This window comes from Phasianus colchicus, chromosome 1 (assembly GCF_987193195.1).
Source record: "Phasianus colchicus chromosome 1, bPhaCol1.hap1.1, whole genome shotgun sequence".
Classification (NCBI taxonomy): domain Eukaryota; kingdom Metazoa; phylum Chordata; class Aves; order Galliformes; family Phasianidae; genus Phasianus; species Phasianus colchicus.
The window spans coordinates 54,995,373-55,013,385 of record NC_143436.1 but is presented as its reverse complement, the minus strand read 5'-3'; the positions used below and the strand labels follow the sequence as shown (position 1 = coordinate 55,013,385).

Genomic DNA, 18,013 nt, shown 5'->3' with positions numbered 1-18,013 from the left:
AAGGGGGGGATGAACTGCTTATTAAGTCGGGCACCAGAGTACAGACCTCACATTGTTTTTGGAGGATAATATCCCAAAGTATTTGAAAAGAAAATGACACCCACCTTTTTTTCTTTCTGAAACGTCTACCCATCATACCGTAGCGTTATGGCTCCAGGCTCAGAACTTCACTAAGGCAATATACGCAGGGAACAGTGCCAAAACAGGTCAGCCCATCTAGTCCCATCTGTTACCTTCAGCGTTACTGGTAAAGCGAGGATCTCACTTAGGATCACATACAGAATCACACAGAACTGTAGGGGTTGGAAGAGACCTCTGGAGACCACTGAGCCCAACCCACAACTGATGGGATGCCTATTAACAGCTGGTGGGGCTCTAAATACAAGAGATAGATGTATCTCCCTGTGTTTTTCACATGTTATTACTTACAGTAAGACTAAGCAATAACATTTTATACGCAGCCTGGCTGACGTTCCGTGCTCCGTAACCTGGGATCAAACGGAAGGATTCCGACGACTGCATCCTGAACAGCACAAGGCGAGAGCACGGCAATATTTTACCGGAATTAAAGAAAGCGGTCACAGCAGCCACTCGAACTCAATCGGGTAAAGGTTCTAAAGGTTCCACGCTTTCGCGGTGGCACATTCCGGCGCATCCCACGAGGGTAAAGACGGGAGCAGAAACGCTCAGCCCGCCGAGACGCACGCAGAACGGCGGGGCGCTGGGAAGGCTGGATCCCGCCCGGAGCCGCGGGGATGGCAGCGGGCCGGGCGCGCCTCCCCGCCGCCGGCGACGAAAGTTTCCCGGCCCCCCCGCCTCCCTCGGCCCTCGGCGGCAGCTCGCCCGCCGCCCACGCCCGCCCTCCCCTCACGCTCCCCCCCCAGCCGACCCCTCACCTGGGCGAGGGCGAGGGCGAGGCCGGCGGCGGCTCGCGGTCCCGCTCCATCGCGGCGGGCGGGAGGGGCCACCCGGCGGCGGTGACAGCTCCGGGCTAGGTGAGCGACGCCGCCACTGAGCAGGCGCGGAAGCGGCCGGAGAGAGAAGGCGGGCGGCCCCCGCGATGATGTGGCCGTGATGCGCCGCAGCCGCCGCCGACCGCTCCGACCCGACGGCGGGCGGGGAAGAGCCGAGCGGCAGCCGCCGCCCCGCTGAGAGGCGTTGAGGGGAGGGCGAGGGGGCGGCCGCTCCCCGCACGGGGGGAACAAAGAGGCGGGGGCGCTCCCTCGGTCCTCCAGCGCCCGTCTGCCTGAATCCGCAGGTGGCGGCCGGGGAGCTGCGCGAGGACTGATCGTCAGCTCCAGCGCGTTGGGAATGGTGGTGGCGATGCGGGACTCACGAATGCTCGCGCGGGAGCAGAAAGAACGCCGCGGGTGTGTTTGACCCGTTGAACCGATGTGAGGCCGAATGGGGCGGTTTGCCGGGGCACATCGTTACCGGAGATGAGACGCGGTGCGCCGCGGAGGTGAGGGGAAGTAAAAGGAACCTTCCCGCCGCCAGCAGTCGGCGCCGCCGGACCTCGCGGAGGAAGCGGTCCTCCCGGCCTGCAGGGGGCGCTGCGCCGCGGCGGGCGGGGAAGGGAGAGCCCCACTTCCGGCCTGCGGGGCGCATGGCGGGGCTCGGGCAGGCGGCGCGGCCGGCCGCCTCTCAGGAGCTGCTGGCCGCGGGGCGCCGCGGAGGTGAGGGACCGAGGGATCGGTGTGCGGGGCTCCTCCGGGAGGGAGAGCTGCGGGAAGGCCGCAGTGTTTGGTAAATGAATCCTCATCTGTTTAGGTTTGGCATAGAAGGGTAGGGAAGGAGCAGCAGGAGGAAAGCCTCGCAGTTAAAAATGTGGAGTTTGTGGTTGGTGTAGGTAAACGTGTAAATACCTGTTTGTTTCTAGGGTTGGAAGAGACGTTACTGATTAGTTCAAAGCCTGGCAGCAAGAAGGCTACGACTTTACAGACTGTGAGGGTGCCGAGGAGTAATGGTAAGTATAACGCTGTTACTAGAGCAGTGCCAACAACTAAGTGGTTTATTTAACAGAACTGAACATTTAACACTTGAACAATTTTAACGTATTTTTGCTTCCGTGAATCGTCAGATATTCCCTTGGTTTGGTAAAGGGGGGAACTCATTCCATTTCTATTTGCATTGGGTTCTTAGACAAATTTACCCATAGACATCTAGCATTCTCTTTGGTGTATTCCTAATGTAATGAAAAACTGATATTCTTTAGAAATTGTGTTATCTTCGAGAATTTTTCCCTTCGTGAAAATAGACCAAATATCTTTAGTCTCAGACTTTTGTTTCCAGTATAATCAGCCTTGCTGCTTTTTGTTGAGCTTCTTGTATCTCTCAGATGTAATTTCTCAGCGTGAAATATTTGCTACTGTGGTTGACAATTGGGAATTACAGTTGAAATGGAATCTGTTTAGACACTCAGATTTCTGAGGTATAAAACTATAAATAAATGTGTCTGTGTGTGTGTATATAGAGGTGGTAATTATTTCTGTTTCAGTTTTGGACAGAGTACAGAGCTTTTTACCACAGATGGCTCATGCAAATGATGAGCTGAAAAGAAAAATGGTAACAGCACCAGCTCATCAGTTTGATATTGAAAATCTCGATAGTGCCACAGAAAAAGTTATAGAAATGGTAAGTAATATGTTTTTGGTTCTACTAACTACATTTTTGTATGATTAAAATAATCCTCTGATCTTACACTGAGCTGGTTTGATAAATAAGGTGGAATCTTTACCATTTTATTCTGCGATCTGCAAATTCATAACAAAAGTAGTAAAACCTTTTTGGGGTTGAAATTTACTGCTTGGTTTTCATACTTGCAGAATATAATGGCTAAGGATGAAGCAGATTAAGGTCAGAATAAAGTATTTTATCTTTTGAATTGTAAACTCTGACCTGAAAGTAAGTTGCTAATTCTATTTTAAATGTAGGAGATTTGATTTCAAAACTGGACATTGTTCCTAGTAAGACATAACAGAAGGCTTTAATATAATAATAGCTTTAGGTTGAAAAACGTTGTTAGTGTTATGATCTTTTACAGCTAGTATTTATAGTCACAGCAATATTTTCATTCTGTTTCTAGCTGAAATGATAAGACCACATGCTCATGTAGGAAAATTTCATTATGAAAGTGATGTGATATACGCGTATTCCAGACAAGTGTCTGCTAGTCTGCAAACCCACGAGAAATAAGGCAGAAATGGGGCATCCAGATAGTTTGGTCTGTGAGCTCTCAGAGCAGCTGCTTGGATGCTGGTTAGATCATAGAATCATAGAATGGCCTGGGTTGAAAAGGACCACAATGATCATCTAGTTTCAACCTCCCTGCTGTGTGCAGGGTCCCCAACCAGCAGACCAGGCTGCCCAGAGCCACATCCAGCCTGGCCTTGAATGCCTCCAGGGATGGGGCATCCACAGCCTCTTTGGGCAACCTGTTCCAGTGTGTCACCACCCTCTGTGTAAAAACAAACAAACAAAAAACAACTTCCTCCTAATATCTAACCTAAACCTCCACATCTTAGTTTAAAACCGTTCCCCCTGCTTGTAGGCTGTACTCAATCTATGTGCAATAAGTTGTCAGAAAACAAAATGGATCCTAAAAATTGATTGTTGTAATGTGCTGATGTGGAATGAGTTGGATTTTCAAAATATTTTTCGTGTGGCAGCGTCTGAGAAGTCTTGGCTTTATAGTAAACAAGCCAGGAGATAATAGCCTCATGTTATTTGCAGATCATGGAATACATTTATTTGCATAATGTATGTGTATTTCTGAATGTTGTATATTTTATATTATAAATATTTTGTATAAATATATATTTGTGTATTTTGCCTTGCAGCATGCAGGAAGTTTTTGAGGTGGGGATCAGCAGTTTAAGACAGATGTTTTCAGGGAGAAAAACAGGCCTCAAAAATTATAGCTTTACTTAAGAAAATATATGATCACTTTTGATTCAGAGAATATACTGGACATTTAGACTATTTTGCAGTAGTTGTAGCAGCAAGAATAATACCAGATTATATGAATAACATTCATAAATGTATGCATTTATATATATATATACGTATAGCATGACCTCTTTATACTCTAACTGGTTTAAGTTCTTTATCAGATGCCTCCTGCTCATTACTTTAGATTTTGATTTAGACTGAGTTCATCTATTTCATTTCTCTCTTTTATAAGGATATAAAAGTGCCCTTGTATTTGCTTTGGGTGATAAAAATTACAACTTAAATATTTGGGAATCTGTTTATGATATTTGCCTTAGTCATGTTAGAACCCAAAAGTCTAACTGTGGTTTTCATATGGTAGTAGAGATGATTTGTTTGCTTTATGTTTTAATCAAATGATGGGAGCAGTACAAAAACAATATCATGTGTTAACTAAGATCTTTTCTTCCAGAACGTGGCTGTAGTTGAACTGAGTGATTCTGATACAGATGAAGAGAATGTAACTTCAGAAGATGACTCAGAATCTGAAGATGACTCTATAACTGATGAAGTGACAATAGACAACATTAAGTTTCCTCAACCAAAGGGAGAAAAGGGCAAAATAGAAATTTTGGACAGCAAAGTGAATGAGTGAATCAATCTTTATTATACTTTAAAAAAAAAAAAAAAATCAAGCAAACAATGTTTTCTTACTTTGAAGACTTAGCCTTTAAATGGCCTTGTTTCTCCATGTCAGATTCCCCAGGATCCTGTGAAATGCTATCGTTTACATGGTGGAGAATTCAGGATCCGCTCATGACTCTGAAGCAAGCCACATCTCTGAAGAATTAATGTCTTATTCAACAAACAGCATGAAAATTCCAAGCTTCCTTGTGAAGTTAGACTAAGAAAGCAGCTACAAGTTGGAATGTTTGAACAGAAAGGTGTTCTGCTAGTTGAGAAAATTCTTGTTCTCTCGTTTTGTTGAAGATTTTTGTAGTGTGCTTAGAATAAAGTTTTGTTTTGAGGGCAGGAAAGAAATGACAAAGAAAAATCTTTTTTTATTATGTCCTGTAAAGTGTTAGTGTACAATGTCTTCAATATTAAACATTACCTTAAAGTACATTAGAAGTTGTTTGTATGTTGCCATCATGATAGTAACTGCTGAATACCAAACCAGCAGCTGAGGCTGTTTCAAGATGAGGTAGCACAGGTAAGGAAAACATTTTAATAAGCCATGACTTGAAAGAGTTCAACAAAGAATTACTTATGCTTCTTGGCTTGCACTGAGTTACAGGTAGGTTGCTGCTGTTCCCTGAGCTAGCTCCTATCTGCAGTGTTTGGGTAAATACCCGTGGTACTCAGGTCAAGTGTACCTCTGTGGTGTTACAGTTGCACTAAGCCACGCTTCTCATCTGCTTTATCACATCTTTGCTCTTTCCATTTTGTTAATTGTCACTACCAAAAGAATCAAAAAGCTAATTTTCAGTTGGCCTCTCCTCAGGCTAGCTTGAAACAATTGTGAAACCATAATCAGTGAAAATATGTCTCACTTGTACTTACCTCAGGTTGATGAAATACAATTATTTGGGCTGCTGTATTTACTTTACAGATTGTTTTGTGTTTCAAAAGTATCTGTGGTGCTCCTCTGTACCATAGGTTGTTTCTTAAAGTACTATTTTCTATTTGCTACATCATTAATATTTTCTGTATTGTATTTGCTCAGATATTAAACTTAAAAAATAATGAATCGAAACCTGCAGTTATATACACAACTTGTTTCAAATCCAGTACTTAATTCCAAAGTTTTCTTTTTAAGACCTGTTTCAGTAGTGTTTGTGATAAGAAATTACAAGGATTCTTTTCTTTTTTTCCTCACAGTATAGCTTCTTAAAAATGGAAGAGGGGTACAATTTATTGAAATCAGCTGGTTAAGTCACAGAATATTTTAGGGAAGAGGAAGGATAGGATTCAAGAAGTGGGACTGCTCTTTTTAATGGCAGTCCAGAGATCAGAGAAAGCTTTAGGTGGAGGTACAGTGTAGGAAGAGCAAGCAGCATTAAGTACGGTCTTTTTGTTCTAAGATCTTCACTTCAAACTGAAGAAAATTTGAAAGCCAAAGTCTTAACTCAGTCATTTTACAAGAGATTTCCCCGTAGATTTAAAAACGAAAGACATATGAAAAATAGCAAGTAATAGTCATGCCATGTAGAACAGTGATAAGAGTCTCTCTGCACCAAGTGATTTTAATCTTTTAATGTAGCCACTTCTCAGATTGCAGGCTGATCACACGTTCCATTTCAACAAAAAGATAGAAAATATTTTCAGTAACTTTAGCTTGGTATGCATAGTTAACATGGATGTTGAACTCTGTATGTACTATACAAAGATCATAGTAAGTGCACTTCCTTGCATTGATGAACTTCTTATGGCACAAAGGTTTTCTGTACTGCTGACGAATCACCAGAGCAGAATGTGAAATTGCTACTGTAAAATTTGAACCAGTTAATAGCAAAAATGACATAATATGCATATTTTAGTTCAATTTTAGAAGAAACCTAAGAACTAAGTTTTAAATGTTCATGTAAACGCGGTCACACAAATAAGAAGTAGGCATGTGAGAACTTTCTATTCAGTTGTATTTTTTAAAAATAAGCCAAACTACTTTTTTATTTTTGGCTTGTGCTAATCACTGCTACTGTTGCTGGATCATTTATATCGTGTCAGGCTAATTCCCAAATGCTTCTGTCTTTCAGTGAAACTAAAATTTGGACCTGATTTAAAGAAATTTTCTATGGAGTGAGTGTATTTGTTTTTTAGTTGCAGCACTGCAGATGGCATATCCCAGGCATAGTATTAAGTGCTTCATGGAGCCTTTAAGATTAAAACTGCCGAAAGTTTAGTTTCCAAGTGAGGCTGTTAATATTCCACAGTGACAGCCTTCGTTCTAAGATATTCATGAAGAGCTTCTTCACCTGTACAAGCAAATATTAACCAGTTAGAATAGTGGCTAAAGGAGAGAAAGCTGTCGGGAAGGTAAACTGTATCATTAAAATAAATTCATGTTTTAGCCAACATTTGAGTCCTTGAGACGCGATGAGAAACTAATGAATTTACTCTCCCTTTAAGATTTGCAGGACTGGTTTAACAAGAAGAGGCCAAGCCCAACAAGTATGGAAAGAAAATGCAGCTGAATTTTAACAAGCCGCCACCTGGGGGAAGTACTGAAGCAGCAGCAATCTCTAGGTGGCAACTTGTGCAGGGGAGCTCAGAGCTGAATTTAAGAATTGGTTTGCCTATGTTAAGTTTCCAGGTTAAAAAAAAAAAAAAATTACATTTTTTAAAATATTTTTTCCCCCTATTAATAATTTTGATGAGGGGAAAAAAAAGGGGGTGAGGGGGCTAATACTTGCTAGGGATTCCAAAGGCAGAAGTCTGTTATGTTACTCTTTGCCATGAGGCTTGATCTGTCCAGTCTTGTAATAAAATGAATAATACTGGAGGTATTGAGGTGGGAACTGTAAGGACAGGAGAGGAATTAGATCTCTGTAGCTGGAGGAATGTGGGAGATGCAGGAAATACATCTGTAGTTTTCAGGTAATGTTATTTTTTCATTGACTTGGACTGTCAGATGAGAAACAAGGGAAGAGAACAACTTACCTAAATCTTTTCCAAAGCCAGACTGTTTAAATCCACCAAATGGTGCTGCCACATCAGTTTTGTTGTATGTATTAATAAAAACTGTTCCAGCTTCTAGCTTTTCACTGATATAGAGAGCTTTGCTTATGTCCTTTGTGAAAACTCCTGAGGCTAAACCATATTCTGTGGTGTTTGCCCGTTGCAGCACTCCATCAACATCCCTGGGGGAGAAAATACTGATTTAATTGCTAGGAGGTAAAACAAGCAAGTGCTAATGAGCTTTGACCCTCAGTTTGATAGAAACATCTTTTCCCATGCTCCTTCTCTTCTCTTAGCTGTTACAAAGACACAGCTTAGTCAGGACTACTCCCTATGTCAGTCTGTCTCATTTATGGAAATTCATACACTTGCTTCAAACTTGTAAACCATGTGTTTGCGTTTCAGTGTTTAAGATCTACACTAGGAAATGTCAAAAGAAAGCTGCATTATGCACACTTATCTTCACTCAACTACATTGTACATCTTGGGGATCAGAAGAATACAAAATGAATTGTAAAGCAGAGCTTGGCAGCACATTATGAGTCAGTTTGCTGAAGTCAGTTAATGGAGAGTTAAAGCTGAACCTCAGCTGTCCATTGTGATGCATCATTTCAAGCAATGTTCAAATTGTTATTTCTGTCCAATCTCAATTAATTTTAAAAATCCATATGTTAAAATTTCAAAAACTTATTATAATCCCATATCTCCATACATAATTTGTAGGTGTAAAGGGGTATCTGTATGGCCAGTTCCCAACTTCACACTACAGAAAAGAGAAACCTGGTGGAAACAGCTGTATGACATTTCTACATAAGGCTGTTAATCTGTTTGTAGAATAATTCCTATGATATAAAATGAAAGCTATTAAAACTGGCACTCCATGAAATACACAGAGGGATTTTCATTTACAGGAGTAATGTGCCAGCCTTAGACAATGCACAACACTGTTATCCTTTTTGTCCACTGGAAAAAATGCACCTTTAGCAATTTGATCCAACCTCTGCGTTTGTATCAACTTGAGTAAAAATCTTTCATTGAAAATTGAGTCTTATTTAAGAAATGGTGCTTCCTACTCCCTCGCACACTTGTAGCAGCATTTATTCTATTCTGACATGGAGAAGGACACTCATACTAGAAAACCTCTGAATTTAGCAGGAAGAGGACCTGAGTTTCAGCTAGAGCTTAGAAGATTGAAAAAACCATCCAACACATTTCAAACACAGGGTGAAAATGAGGAGGATGTACCCATTTTTAAATTTGGAAATCACCATCACAGGACCAAAGGATTCTTCCTGGGCAATGTACATATGGTCTTCAACATCTGTGAATACAGTGGGTTCCATGAAGAAACCTAAATGGGGGATAAAGCAGCATTTGAGTGAAGACAAAATGCTTTGTGGTTTGTATTGTACAGGCTATCTGTACTTGATGTCACAGATAGACTGAGGCTTGAAACAGAAAATACCAGGATCAATAAGAATTAATTCTGAATGGTGATGCATGTGTATAACAGCAGAAAGAAGGCTAAAAGAATGGCCTTTCTTGAGGGCAGTTAACATGTGGGTCATGTCCAGAGCAGAAGGCCTGCATGCCACAAGGCCAGGCCACTTCTCAGGGGCAGATCCTGCATTCTGGCAGCAGGAAGGCAGGGTTACAGGATGTCAGAAAGACCACTGCTTTTCTTGTTACTTGACAAGAAGATAGCCATACATATCTGTATCTTCCAAATACAAGAGAAAACATGCAATGGGCAGCAACTTTGCCTACCGTTTATTGAGGTTTATCTGAAACAAAAGCTCACCTCATAACCAATGTTCCTTTCTAAGTAGTATAAAAGACCTGTCTATAAACTAGTTCACATTGTTGCCAATCAAGAACTGATAGTGTTAGACATAAGTGATTTTGGGTATCTAGACCTACATGAGTGAGTATATTTCAGTGTGAGTGGATAAAGCCACCTTCCAGTGTTTTGTATAATCACCTTTTCCTTCCTGTATTTGTTATACTGACTTCTTACAGCTACAAATCTCCATTTTCATTTTCTTTGGGGATGCAGTCATATGTTTTAAAAATTCTCATGCAAACATTTCTTCTCCATTATTAATAAAGGACAGATCATCATGACAAAATGTTGCTTTTATGCCTTCCTGTTAAACTTGATATATGAAGTCTTCATATAACAAAACAGGCTTTTGATAATAATATCTAATGCAGACTCTTTCCACACAGCTTAAGTATTCTGTTCATCAAAGTGGATGATTACACTTACAGCTCTTGACAGTTCAAGGTTGTTGCAAAAAAGGCCTCCAGGTCTCATAAACAATACGAGTAAATGACTGCAAGATACTGCTACAGATGGGAATCTTTATTAATTTTGATATATTTCAGTTGCACAGCATTTCTTAATATGAGACTTGAATACTCCGTCATCAGGTGTTTTCTTGGGTTTACCTTGTATTCTTTCCATGATGTTGCTGCTTTCTAACTCCTAACACCTTTGATCAGTATCTTACCTGGTCTACATACTTGTCTTCCTCCATATACTAGAGTGGCTCCTTCTTTCACTCCAGTTTCACAATACTTCAGCAGCTTTTCCAGATGGGCTTTGTGATTCTGTGGGCCATGATCTGTTGATCTATCAAGTGGGTCACCGATTTTCATCTTTTTTACTTCTTCCACCTATGGGTTACCCAACCAAAACAAAGTTACATAACAAGTAGTTCTTAAAATGACCAGTGATTCAGCATGCTTTGTTATTAGTGTTGCAAAGCTTGGCTCAAAAAAGGGATGCAATCTTAGAAGGTGAATGCTCTTCCCCTTCTAAAATGAGGCTGTTTATATGGTCTTGTTCGGTAAGTTCCGGTTACTTCAGAAAGTTTTTGATGCAGTTTGCATGTAATAATTCTCTTATGCTATTATGAAAGCAGGTAAAATGTTAGCTTTTAGCAGGAATAAATGAGTTACCACAGTAATTTCCTGGGCTAAGCTAGATATATGAATTGTCCAATGACTCATTGGGATAACTATTGGATTTTTATGACCAGCTACTCTTCCAATATTTTTCAAAATTTCATAGCAGTCTTCAGTCACAGTGACTGAAGTTCAAGTCATTGTTTTCATCTTACTTTCCTAGTGAAATATGAAGTATCACTGAAGATACAATATCTACTTCAGTGTCACTTATCTGCATTATTGATGAAAATATTTGCCTTCAGTGCCTTTCTTTTGACACAGTAAGACATTCACAAGAAGTAGAATAGTCTATGGTAAGCAATAACAAAAATAACAAGATGTGCACGTGTCATAGCAGCTCTGTGCCATAGTAATACATCTGCTTAAACTTTAGTCTTCAACTATCTTACCACTTTTCTAACAAATTCGTCATGTATTGACTCCTCCACAAACAGCCTGCCAGCAGCAATGCAGTTTTCTCCTTTGTTGAAATATACTGCTCCCATACCCTGATCAGGGAAATAAAAAACATTTATATTTATATTTTCACAGGCATCCTTCTGTTTATTCTCTGTTTCATTTGCTGATTGCGAAGTTTCAGCTTTCACTTTCCATACATGAGTGAAGACACTCAGACTTGTCCTGCCAACAAAAGTTCAGAAAAAAATGGGAAGCTTGTAATAATTTCTTTCTGCTTTTGTTGGTTCAGAGAATTAATGGAATTAGCACTTCTTAAGTGCTAATTAAGCACAGTGTGGGAGACCCTTGTTTGCTTCTTAGTGAGCAAACTGTATCTGCTGTCATTTTGATCACCTGAGCAGGAAATAAGCTTAAATCTACCATATTTCTCATTTTCACACTTTACTCATGTACTTTATGACTAGTTAGGAAGGTGGATTACGTGATTGATGGTGAACTAATAGGCACTGTGTGACAATAGGGAGTGTACTGTGTATTGTAGCTCATTCTCAGGCTTTTCTTTTTAAAGCTTGTTTTTTCTTGGCTAATGGATTTTGACAGAAATCACTTCTAATATGTTAACTTGGCTGATGTAAATTCTTCCTTGTCATATTTTCTAATGTATCCTTCTTATAGTACAAATTCCTATTTTTTTGGTGCTGCACAAATAATTTAATTACGCTGACAGAAAGAAATATCCTATAGAAAATGAGTCTGTTTTCTAACAGATTTCATGAATCTTCATGCAAGGGCTTCCTGCTGCAGTTTTTGATAAGTCCAGAAGAGTGCTGCAATACTGTGAGCATGTAACACCAAGGCTTCAAATATATTTTACTTCAAACTAGTTACCATTTTTACAGCTTTGTCAAGTTCACAGTCATTGAATATGATCAATGGTGATTTACCGCCAAGTTCAAGAGAAACTTTCTTCAGATTAGTGGCTGCACTGGAAAAAAAAAACAAAAAACAAAAAAACTTTTAAACAGCTCATTTAATCATTTCCTTTCAATCATATCTAGTGAAAATGTACAGTACAAACCTCTACTTTTCAACAGTGACTTAGCAGAATTTGAGATAAATGTAAACAAGCATATGTAGGTATGCTTTTCTACTATGGCTACATGAAATATATTGCTAATAAGATGCTTAAGAACTGGATTAAGCAGCATTTATTCACGAATCTTATGCTAAAAGTACCTCTTCATGATCTCTTTACCAGTTGGTGTGGAACCAGTGAAGCCAACTTTGCGAACATCTGGATGTTTAGATAAGTGCTGTCCCACTAAGCCACCTGGGATGAGGAAAACACCTTAACTGGACAGTACATATACAGTTTTTACTACCCAAGTAACAGCACTGTATACAGAAAGACCTATGTCAACCAAGTAAAATATTACATTCTTGTTGATATTTATGGCTTTATTCATAGGACTATGAAAAATCTCATATTAGTTAACTTAAATTACATTGATGGGTCCAAATTCTCCCTTTTCTCTCTTCTTAAGAATTTCTTTCCTAATATTCCACTGCAGGTACAATAGCACAGTTTGTAACAGAGTCTGCTCCGTACAGTTACTTTGTCATCTCACTTTTTCAGGGGAAAGATGAGAATGATGACTTAAGGTCGTGTGGTATGAAGCACAGCTAGTTTATAGTGACTAAGAAACATCTTATCAGCTTGCTCTAGGCCTCACAGTCACATTTAAATGCTTCCAAGTAATTATAAGATTAGGAGAAAAAAATGAAGTCTTACAGGCAACTGCAATTTGTTTCTCTGTAATGCATTCTGTTTTTCAGAGTTTTCATGCTGTTTGTATGAGCTTGGAAAAGGTGTGGGCTGACAGCTCTTACCACTAGATAGAGTCATGTGACATACAGAAATTTCCACTTCTGTTCAGGAAATATGTGAAATTGCTGCATGACATAGATGTAAGACGACTATCGACAAAGATAAATAAACTTATGTAACAGGTCTTCAAAGGTAAAATGCTAGTACACCAGCTTAAATATGACCTGCTCTTCATAGCAAAATGATTTCATCGAACTATAGAATCACTCAGGTTAGAAAAGACCTTAAAGATCATCGAGTTCAACCATAACCTAACCCTACTGCCCTAACTAACAACCCTCCACTAAATCATGTCCCTGAGCACCACATCCAAACAGTTTTTAAACACATCCAGGGATGGTGACTCAACCACCTCCCTGGAGAGCCTATTCCTGTGCTTAGCAACCCCTTCTGTAAAGAAGTGTTAAAGATCTGTTAAAGTTTTACCTGAACCAGGCAGTATATTTATAACACCCTTAGGAAATCCAGCTTTAGCTGAGAGTTCTGCAAACTTCAAGGCAGTCAGAGGTGTGACCTAAGTAGAAACACTTAGGTTAGGTCTGGTGTTTTAATGAAATGCATGGTGATAACTCTTAAACTTAGTAGTTCTTCACTTTGATACAATATCCATCTCCTTCCTCACAGTACTGACAAATAAAAAATGGCATTTTCTTGCAGAAAAGAAATCATTCTTGAAAATGAGAGTACCATTACAGCAGAATTTAAGATAATCAGTACCTGGTATGATCACAATAATTTATATAATTTTAAAATATATGACAGGTCAAGCTATGGATGAAATCTGCTAGATGTATGAACTATTCTGTTTGAACAAATACTGGAGGGCCTGAGTCATTTGAGCATTCCTTTTAGTGTTTACCTGAGCTGTCTTGAGAACCAGTGTGTTGCCCGCAGCCAAGCATGCTGCACTCTTCCATGCAAGCATCATCAGTGGGTAATTCCAAGGGATAACAATTGCACAGACACTTAAGATTCAAACAAACAAACAAACCAGAAAAACAGGGAAAAATACATTTTTGAATGCAGCTTTTAAATGACTTTTCTATATGCTCAGGCTGTCACTAAGAAGAAAATAAAAAACATAATTACCCTATTGGCTCTTTCTTGGTGAATGTTAGATTATGGTTTGGCCGGGCCTGGTTAATTGGAATTGTAGCACCCTGAAAAAAAAGAAGACAGATTAATACTGGTACCACTTAACTATTTATATTTTTACAAATACAACTGCCATTTAAAGTATATTTTAGAAAGCCACAGAACAGTCTTTAAAACTAGAAGCATTTATTCAATTTACGCATCATGGAAAGAGGGAGATGTTTATACTATAACATTTCCTGCTAAGAGTCCAGTAACCAACTCCCGATTTTCAGCTGGGTAACATAAAAGCATAGATAATAAAACTATGGAAGAGCATAAGGTGGGGAACAAATGGAGGAAAGAAAGCTGAGTGATGTTCTTGATTGTGCACCTTAAAGATACTTCAGGAAATGTTGTTGAACTTGTGCCACTTGCTGTGGTAGCAAACAAGCACACCAGCCTTGATCAGAACATAATATATAGCATGAGTCTTTGCACTTAGCAGCATGACTGTAACACAGCGATTCTGCTCCAGGAACATTCAAGAACTGACTAAGCATACCTACCCAATGACATCTCAATTAATTTCTTATTATGAATTTCAATTCAGATTCATATTCTCAAATTGAAAGTAGACTGTGCTTTTTGTATTGTCTGGAAGACTCACTTTAGGTAAAATTCTAATTTTAGTTTATTTTTTGATTTCTTGGTTGATTTTGTTAATACTACTTTTTGACACTATATCAGCAAAAAGAAAAAAAAATGTGTAAAGAAGCATCACCATCAGTTGCTTTCTTTACACATTCACTTGCCTGAATTTTGTCACACCATCCAGCAAAGTATCTGAAAGTTTGTACAGACATTCCAATGTGGGTCTTCAGAGCTAAAGTGTAGACAGCTCCTGAATCAATAGACTCTATAGTTGCTAACTCTTCTTGATGTTCTTCCATTAGGTCTGCAAGCCTGTAATCAAACCATTAAAAATGCACGTCAAAGAGAAGTGACCTCTAACCAGTGAGAGTGTAAAATTGTATTTTTATGTATGGCAAAGACCTGTAGCTAAAAAAGCATGGAATATTGATATGGTGTTAGATGCTTCAAAGGCACACTGATATTCAAAGATACAGATCCTAACATCATGCAAATTGAAATTTATATGCCTTAGCATGTTTAAGAATCTGAGCTCTCTTTAGGCCTCAAGTTCTCTGTCTGTTAGCTTTGTCAAGCACATCAGTGACTGTCAAACTATTTGTGACAAAAATTGTTAATAGTAGCTATAGGAGTGTCTCACTGCTGTCCCCTGCTCAGCAGAAAGGTATGTTTGCATGAACAGATTTTTACAACCACGTCTTAAGTCTCTTATATAGAAATGAAACATGCATCAAGGTTTTTCTTAAGCTTCAGTCTGTGTTTTGTTACTCAAATGTATAATCAATGTTCTCATGTGATTTTAAGAGGTTAACTAGCTGCATTTTAGATTCCATAACAGTATTTAAAACTAGGTCGGAAAACTATTTTTTCTACTACATCAATTCTGCTCATTTAAACAATTTGCAGAGATGTGGAAAAATGCTCTTCAGTACATGTTTTAACTGCATTCAGCAGTTAATGGCTAGGGCATCAGCTTTAGCGTGCAAAAAGATAATATGTCAAGTACAAAGGAAAAAGTTCCACTTAGTGCATGCCTAATATCTTCTATTAATGACTTCTTAAGACAAAGTAGCAGAGGTAGGGGTTTAACAGTACAAACCTCTCCATTTTGGCACTCAACAGCTGTAGTTTGAACAGATGCCAGAGCAAAAATGACCTTTGTTTGAATAAGGTGGACAGCAGGATTCAGAAATTCACAAAATATACAACAGTTCTTCAGAGAAGCTAAGCAATATGATTTAAAAACAAAACCAAACCCACACAAGCTGCCCTTTACATACTTGTACATGAGTCGCCCTCTTTCCCTTGCATTCATTCTTCCCCATTCACCATTTTCAAATGCCTCTTTTGCTGCTGCCACTGCTCTGTCAACGTCAGCCAAGGAAGCAGAAGATACACTGGCAATTACCTGTCACCAGGTAGAAATGCTTTAGCTCAGACAGAACGGCTGGATGCAGAATATTACTCTTAACTGGGTATAAGCAAATAATTGATATAATAACATAGTAAATAATATCATCGAGCCAATCAGCTGCCATGGGTGAGACATGGTACAAGAAGTTGAGACACAGCTGATGGAGGCAGAACTTGGAAGACAATATAGGAACTCTGATTCCTACATCCTTCTTCACAGCAAGGCACATCATCCCACTGTAAGTCACCTTTTCTTTCAATATGTAAGATCAGCATGGTATTACAGATCTTGAAGGTCTTAATATTATGATCTAATATCCAAATGTGGTAAAACGAGTCCTGAACATTTCATTTCTTAGAAGCTGAGTTTCTGGTACCACAACTTATATGTAGTATTTTATGATGATTGTATTCTATACAAATATACAATGTAAATCCTGAAACAGAATTGCTATGACTTTTATTCCATTCCATAATGAGATACAGAGAAGTACCACATTCTGGCTTCTGATGACAGTGAAATTTGTGCTACTGATTTTAACAGAATTCAGTTACTCCAGAAATAATATATGGGCATCAGAATGACTTCTTCTATTAATAATTCTGAGTTGCTCAACCAAGATTTAGTGCTTTTGAGAGGAAAAAGTGGAAATGTATTTTCCTGTTCAAAAGTCATTTTTCTAACTGGGATTTTAATGGGATATTTTAAATTCACCCTAAGACAGATTTGTAGTAAAAGTAAAAGCTGAAGTTAATGACTGACAGGAAATACATACAATATTGTAGAAGAAATACCTCTTTAGCAACTAAACATTAGCAATTTTTGTTGCAAAGATAAACAGGAATGAGAACAAGGTAAAACATACAGCTGTATGGAGATTAACATGCTAGCTGAAGTGGAATTGGGTTATTTTTAAAGCACAACTTGACTGAAATGAAAAAATGTATATAAATTGAGAACTAGATTTAAATTTAAAATTACTTTGGGAAGTTGTTTAATGTATGGTTTTGAACATGGTGATATTTGGTGCTTCAGATATTTTTGTAGGCAAAGTGATTGAAATACACTGAAATTGAGAGTTGGACTAGATGATCTCCAGAGGTCCCTTTCAACCCTTACAATTCTGTGACTCTGTGATTGTATTTAAAAATTACTTACAGATCCATCTGTTGGATTTATGGTATCGTATGTTTTTCCATCATCAGCATTGACAAATTGACCATTAATGAAACATTGGTATGGCATATTCACAGTCATGTTGTTCACATTTTTTGAAACCTAGGAGCAAAATAAATAAGAAGTTAATTTACCTTTTTAACAAGTAAGGTTTTAATGCAGCTTATCAGGGTTTTGATATGTATACATATATGTATATGGATAGTCAACACCGAGCTGAATTTTAGGATGTGTATTTGGCTGTTAGGAATGCCCAGAAAGGCAAAATTAAATGGAAGTAACATTCTCCATTAACACCACTGCCCACACTCCAAGATGGTTAAGCTGATTTCTGTATTTTTTATCACTGGATCTCTATGGTTAAACAAATATGAAACCCTGGTTAAGGCTAGTCCCAGTGGAATTGAAACAGATGTGTAACTTCTAAATTCAAGAAATTCTGACTTGCTTAATCACTTCACAAAACACACAATCTTCCCTTTTCTTAGGAGTGAGTCTGGCACGTTTTGCCTCAGGACAGAAGGCATGGAACCACTCTGACTGAGGCGTTCTGGTAGGATAGTGCAGGGCCAGTAGGAGTATCTGCCCATGTGCAAGCTACTCTATTCTGGATCTCACAGTTTCTAGAACACCAGAACACTGTAAATGACATTACATATGTAGTTCCAATCCAAAATGCCAATATATAAAACTTAAAAAATAAAAGTTACAAAGGAGAGTTTGCACGACCAAACAGTTGCTTTTTCCATCGTATCAAGCAATCCAGTGTCTATTTCCACCTCTCCCCCCACCCTCTCCAAAAAAACAACAAATAAAAAATAACCAAG

At 39.0% G+C, this 18,013-nt stretch overlaps 3 protein-coding genes across 5 annotated transcripts in view; 1 reads left to right on the top strand and 2 right to left on the bottom strand.

Moving 5' to 3' along the window:
* SLC41A2 (solute carrier family 41 member 2) overlaps positions 1-1,498 on the bottom strand; it is a 51,942-nt gene extending 50,444 nt beyond the window's left edge. The window contains exon 1 of one of the 2 annotated variants that reach the window (XM_090143404.1): positions 897-1,498. The gene's annotated coding sequence lies outside the window, so the exon portion shown is untranslated. The remainder of the gene's footprint in view (positions 1-896) is intronic. The other variant, XM_031600035.2, reaches the window with a different exon arrangement.
* A 64-nt stretch (positions 1,499-1,562) lies between these two features.
* On the top strand, positions 1,563-5,055 carry NOPCHAP1 (NOP protein chaperone 1). The gene is made up of 4 exons (XM_031600036.2): positions 1,563-1,676; positions 1,880-1,966; positions 2,498-2,634; positions 4,403-5,055. The coding sequence occupies exons 1-4, from the start codon at positions 1,607-1,609 to the stop codon at positions 4,583-4,585; spliced, it is 477 nt and encodes a 158-aa protein (XP_031455896.2). The 5' UTR covers positions 1,563-1,606; the 3' UTR covers positions 4,586-5,055.
* A 103-nt stretch (positions 5,056-5,158) lies between these two features.
* Positions 5,159-18,013, bottom strand: part of ALDH1L2 (aldehyde dehydrogenase 1 family member L2) — a 36,590-nt gene continuing 23,735 nt past the window's right edge. Inside the window, exons 11-23 of one of the 2 annotated variants that reach the window (XM_031600034.2) lie at positions 17,169-17,288; positions 15,877-16,004; positions 14,758-14,908; positions 13,958-14,028; positions 13,728-13,833; positions 13,295-13,382; positions 12,217-12,310; positions 11,869-11,965; positions 10,971-11,069; positions 10,122-10,287; positions 8,854-8,959; positions 7,591-7,790; positions 5,159-6,905 (exon numbers count right to left, since the gene is read on the bottom strand). In XM_031600034.2, the coding sequence (XP_031455894.1) occupies positions 6,850-6,905; positions 7,591-7,790; positions 8,854-8,959; positions 10,122-10,287; positions 10,971-11,069; positions 11,869-11,965; positions 12,217-12,310; positions 13,295-13,382; positions 13,728-13,833; positions 13,958-14,028; positions 14,758-14,908; positions 15,877-16,004; positions 17,169-17,288 (1,482 nt within the window). In that variant the 3' untranslated portion in view covers positions 5,159-6,849. Of the gene's footprint in view, positions 6,906-7,303; positions 7,791-8,853; positions 8,960-10,121; positions 10,288-10,970; positions 11,070-11,868; positions 11,966-12,216; positions 12,311-13,294; positions 13,383-13,727; positions 13,834-13,957; positions 14,029-14,757; positions 14,909-15,876; positions 16,005-17,168; positions 17,289-18,013 lie in introns of those variants that run through there. The other variant, XM_031600033.2, reaches the window with a different exon arrangement.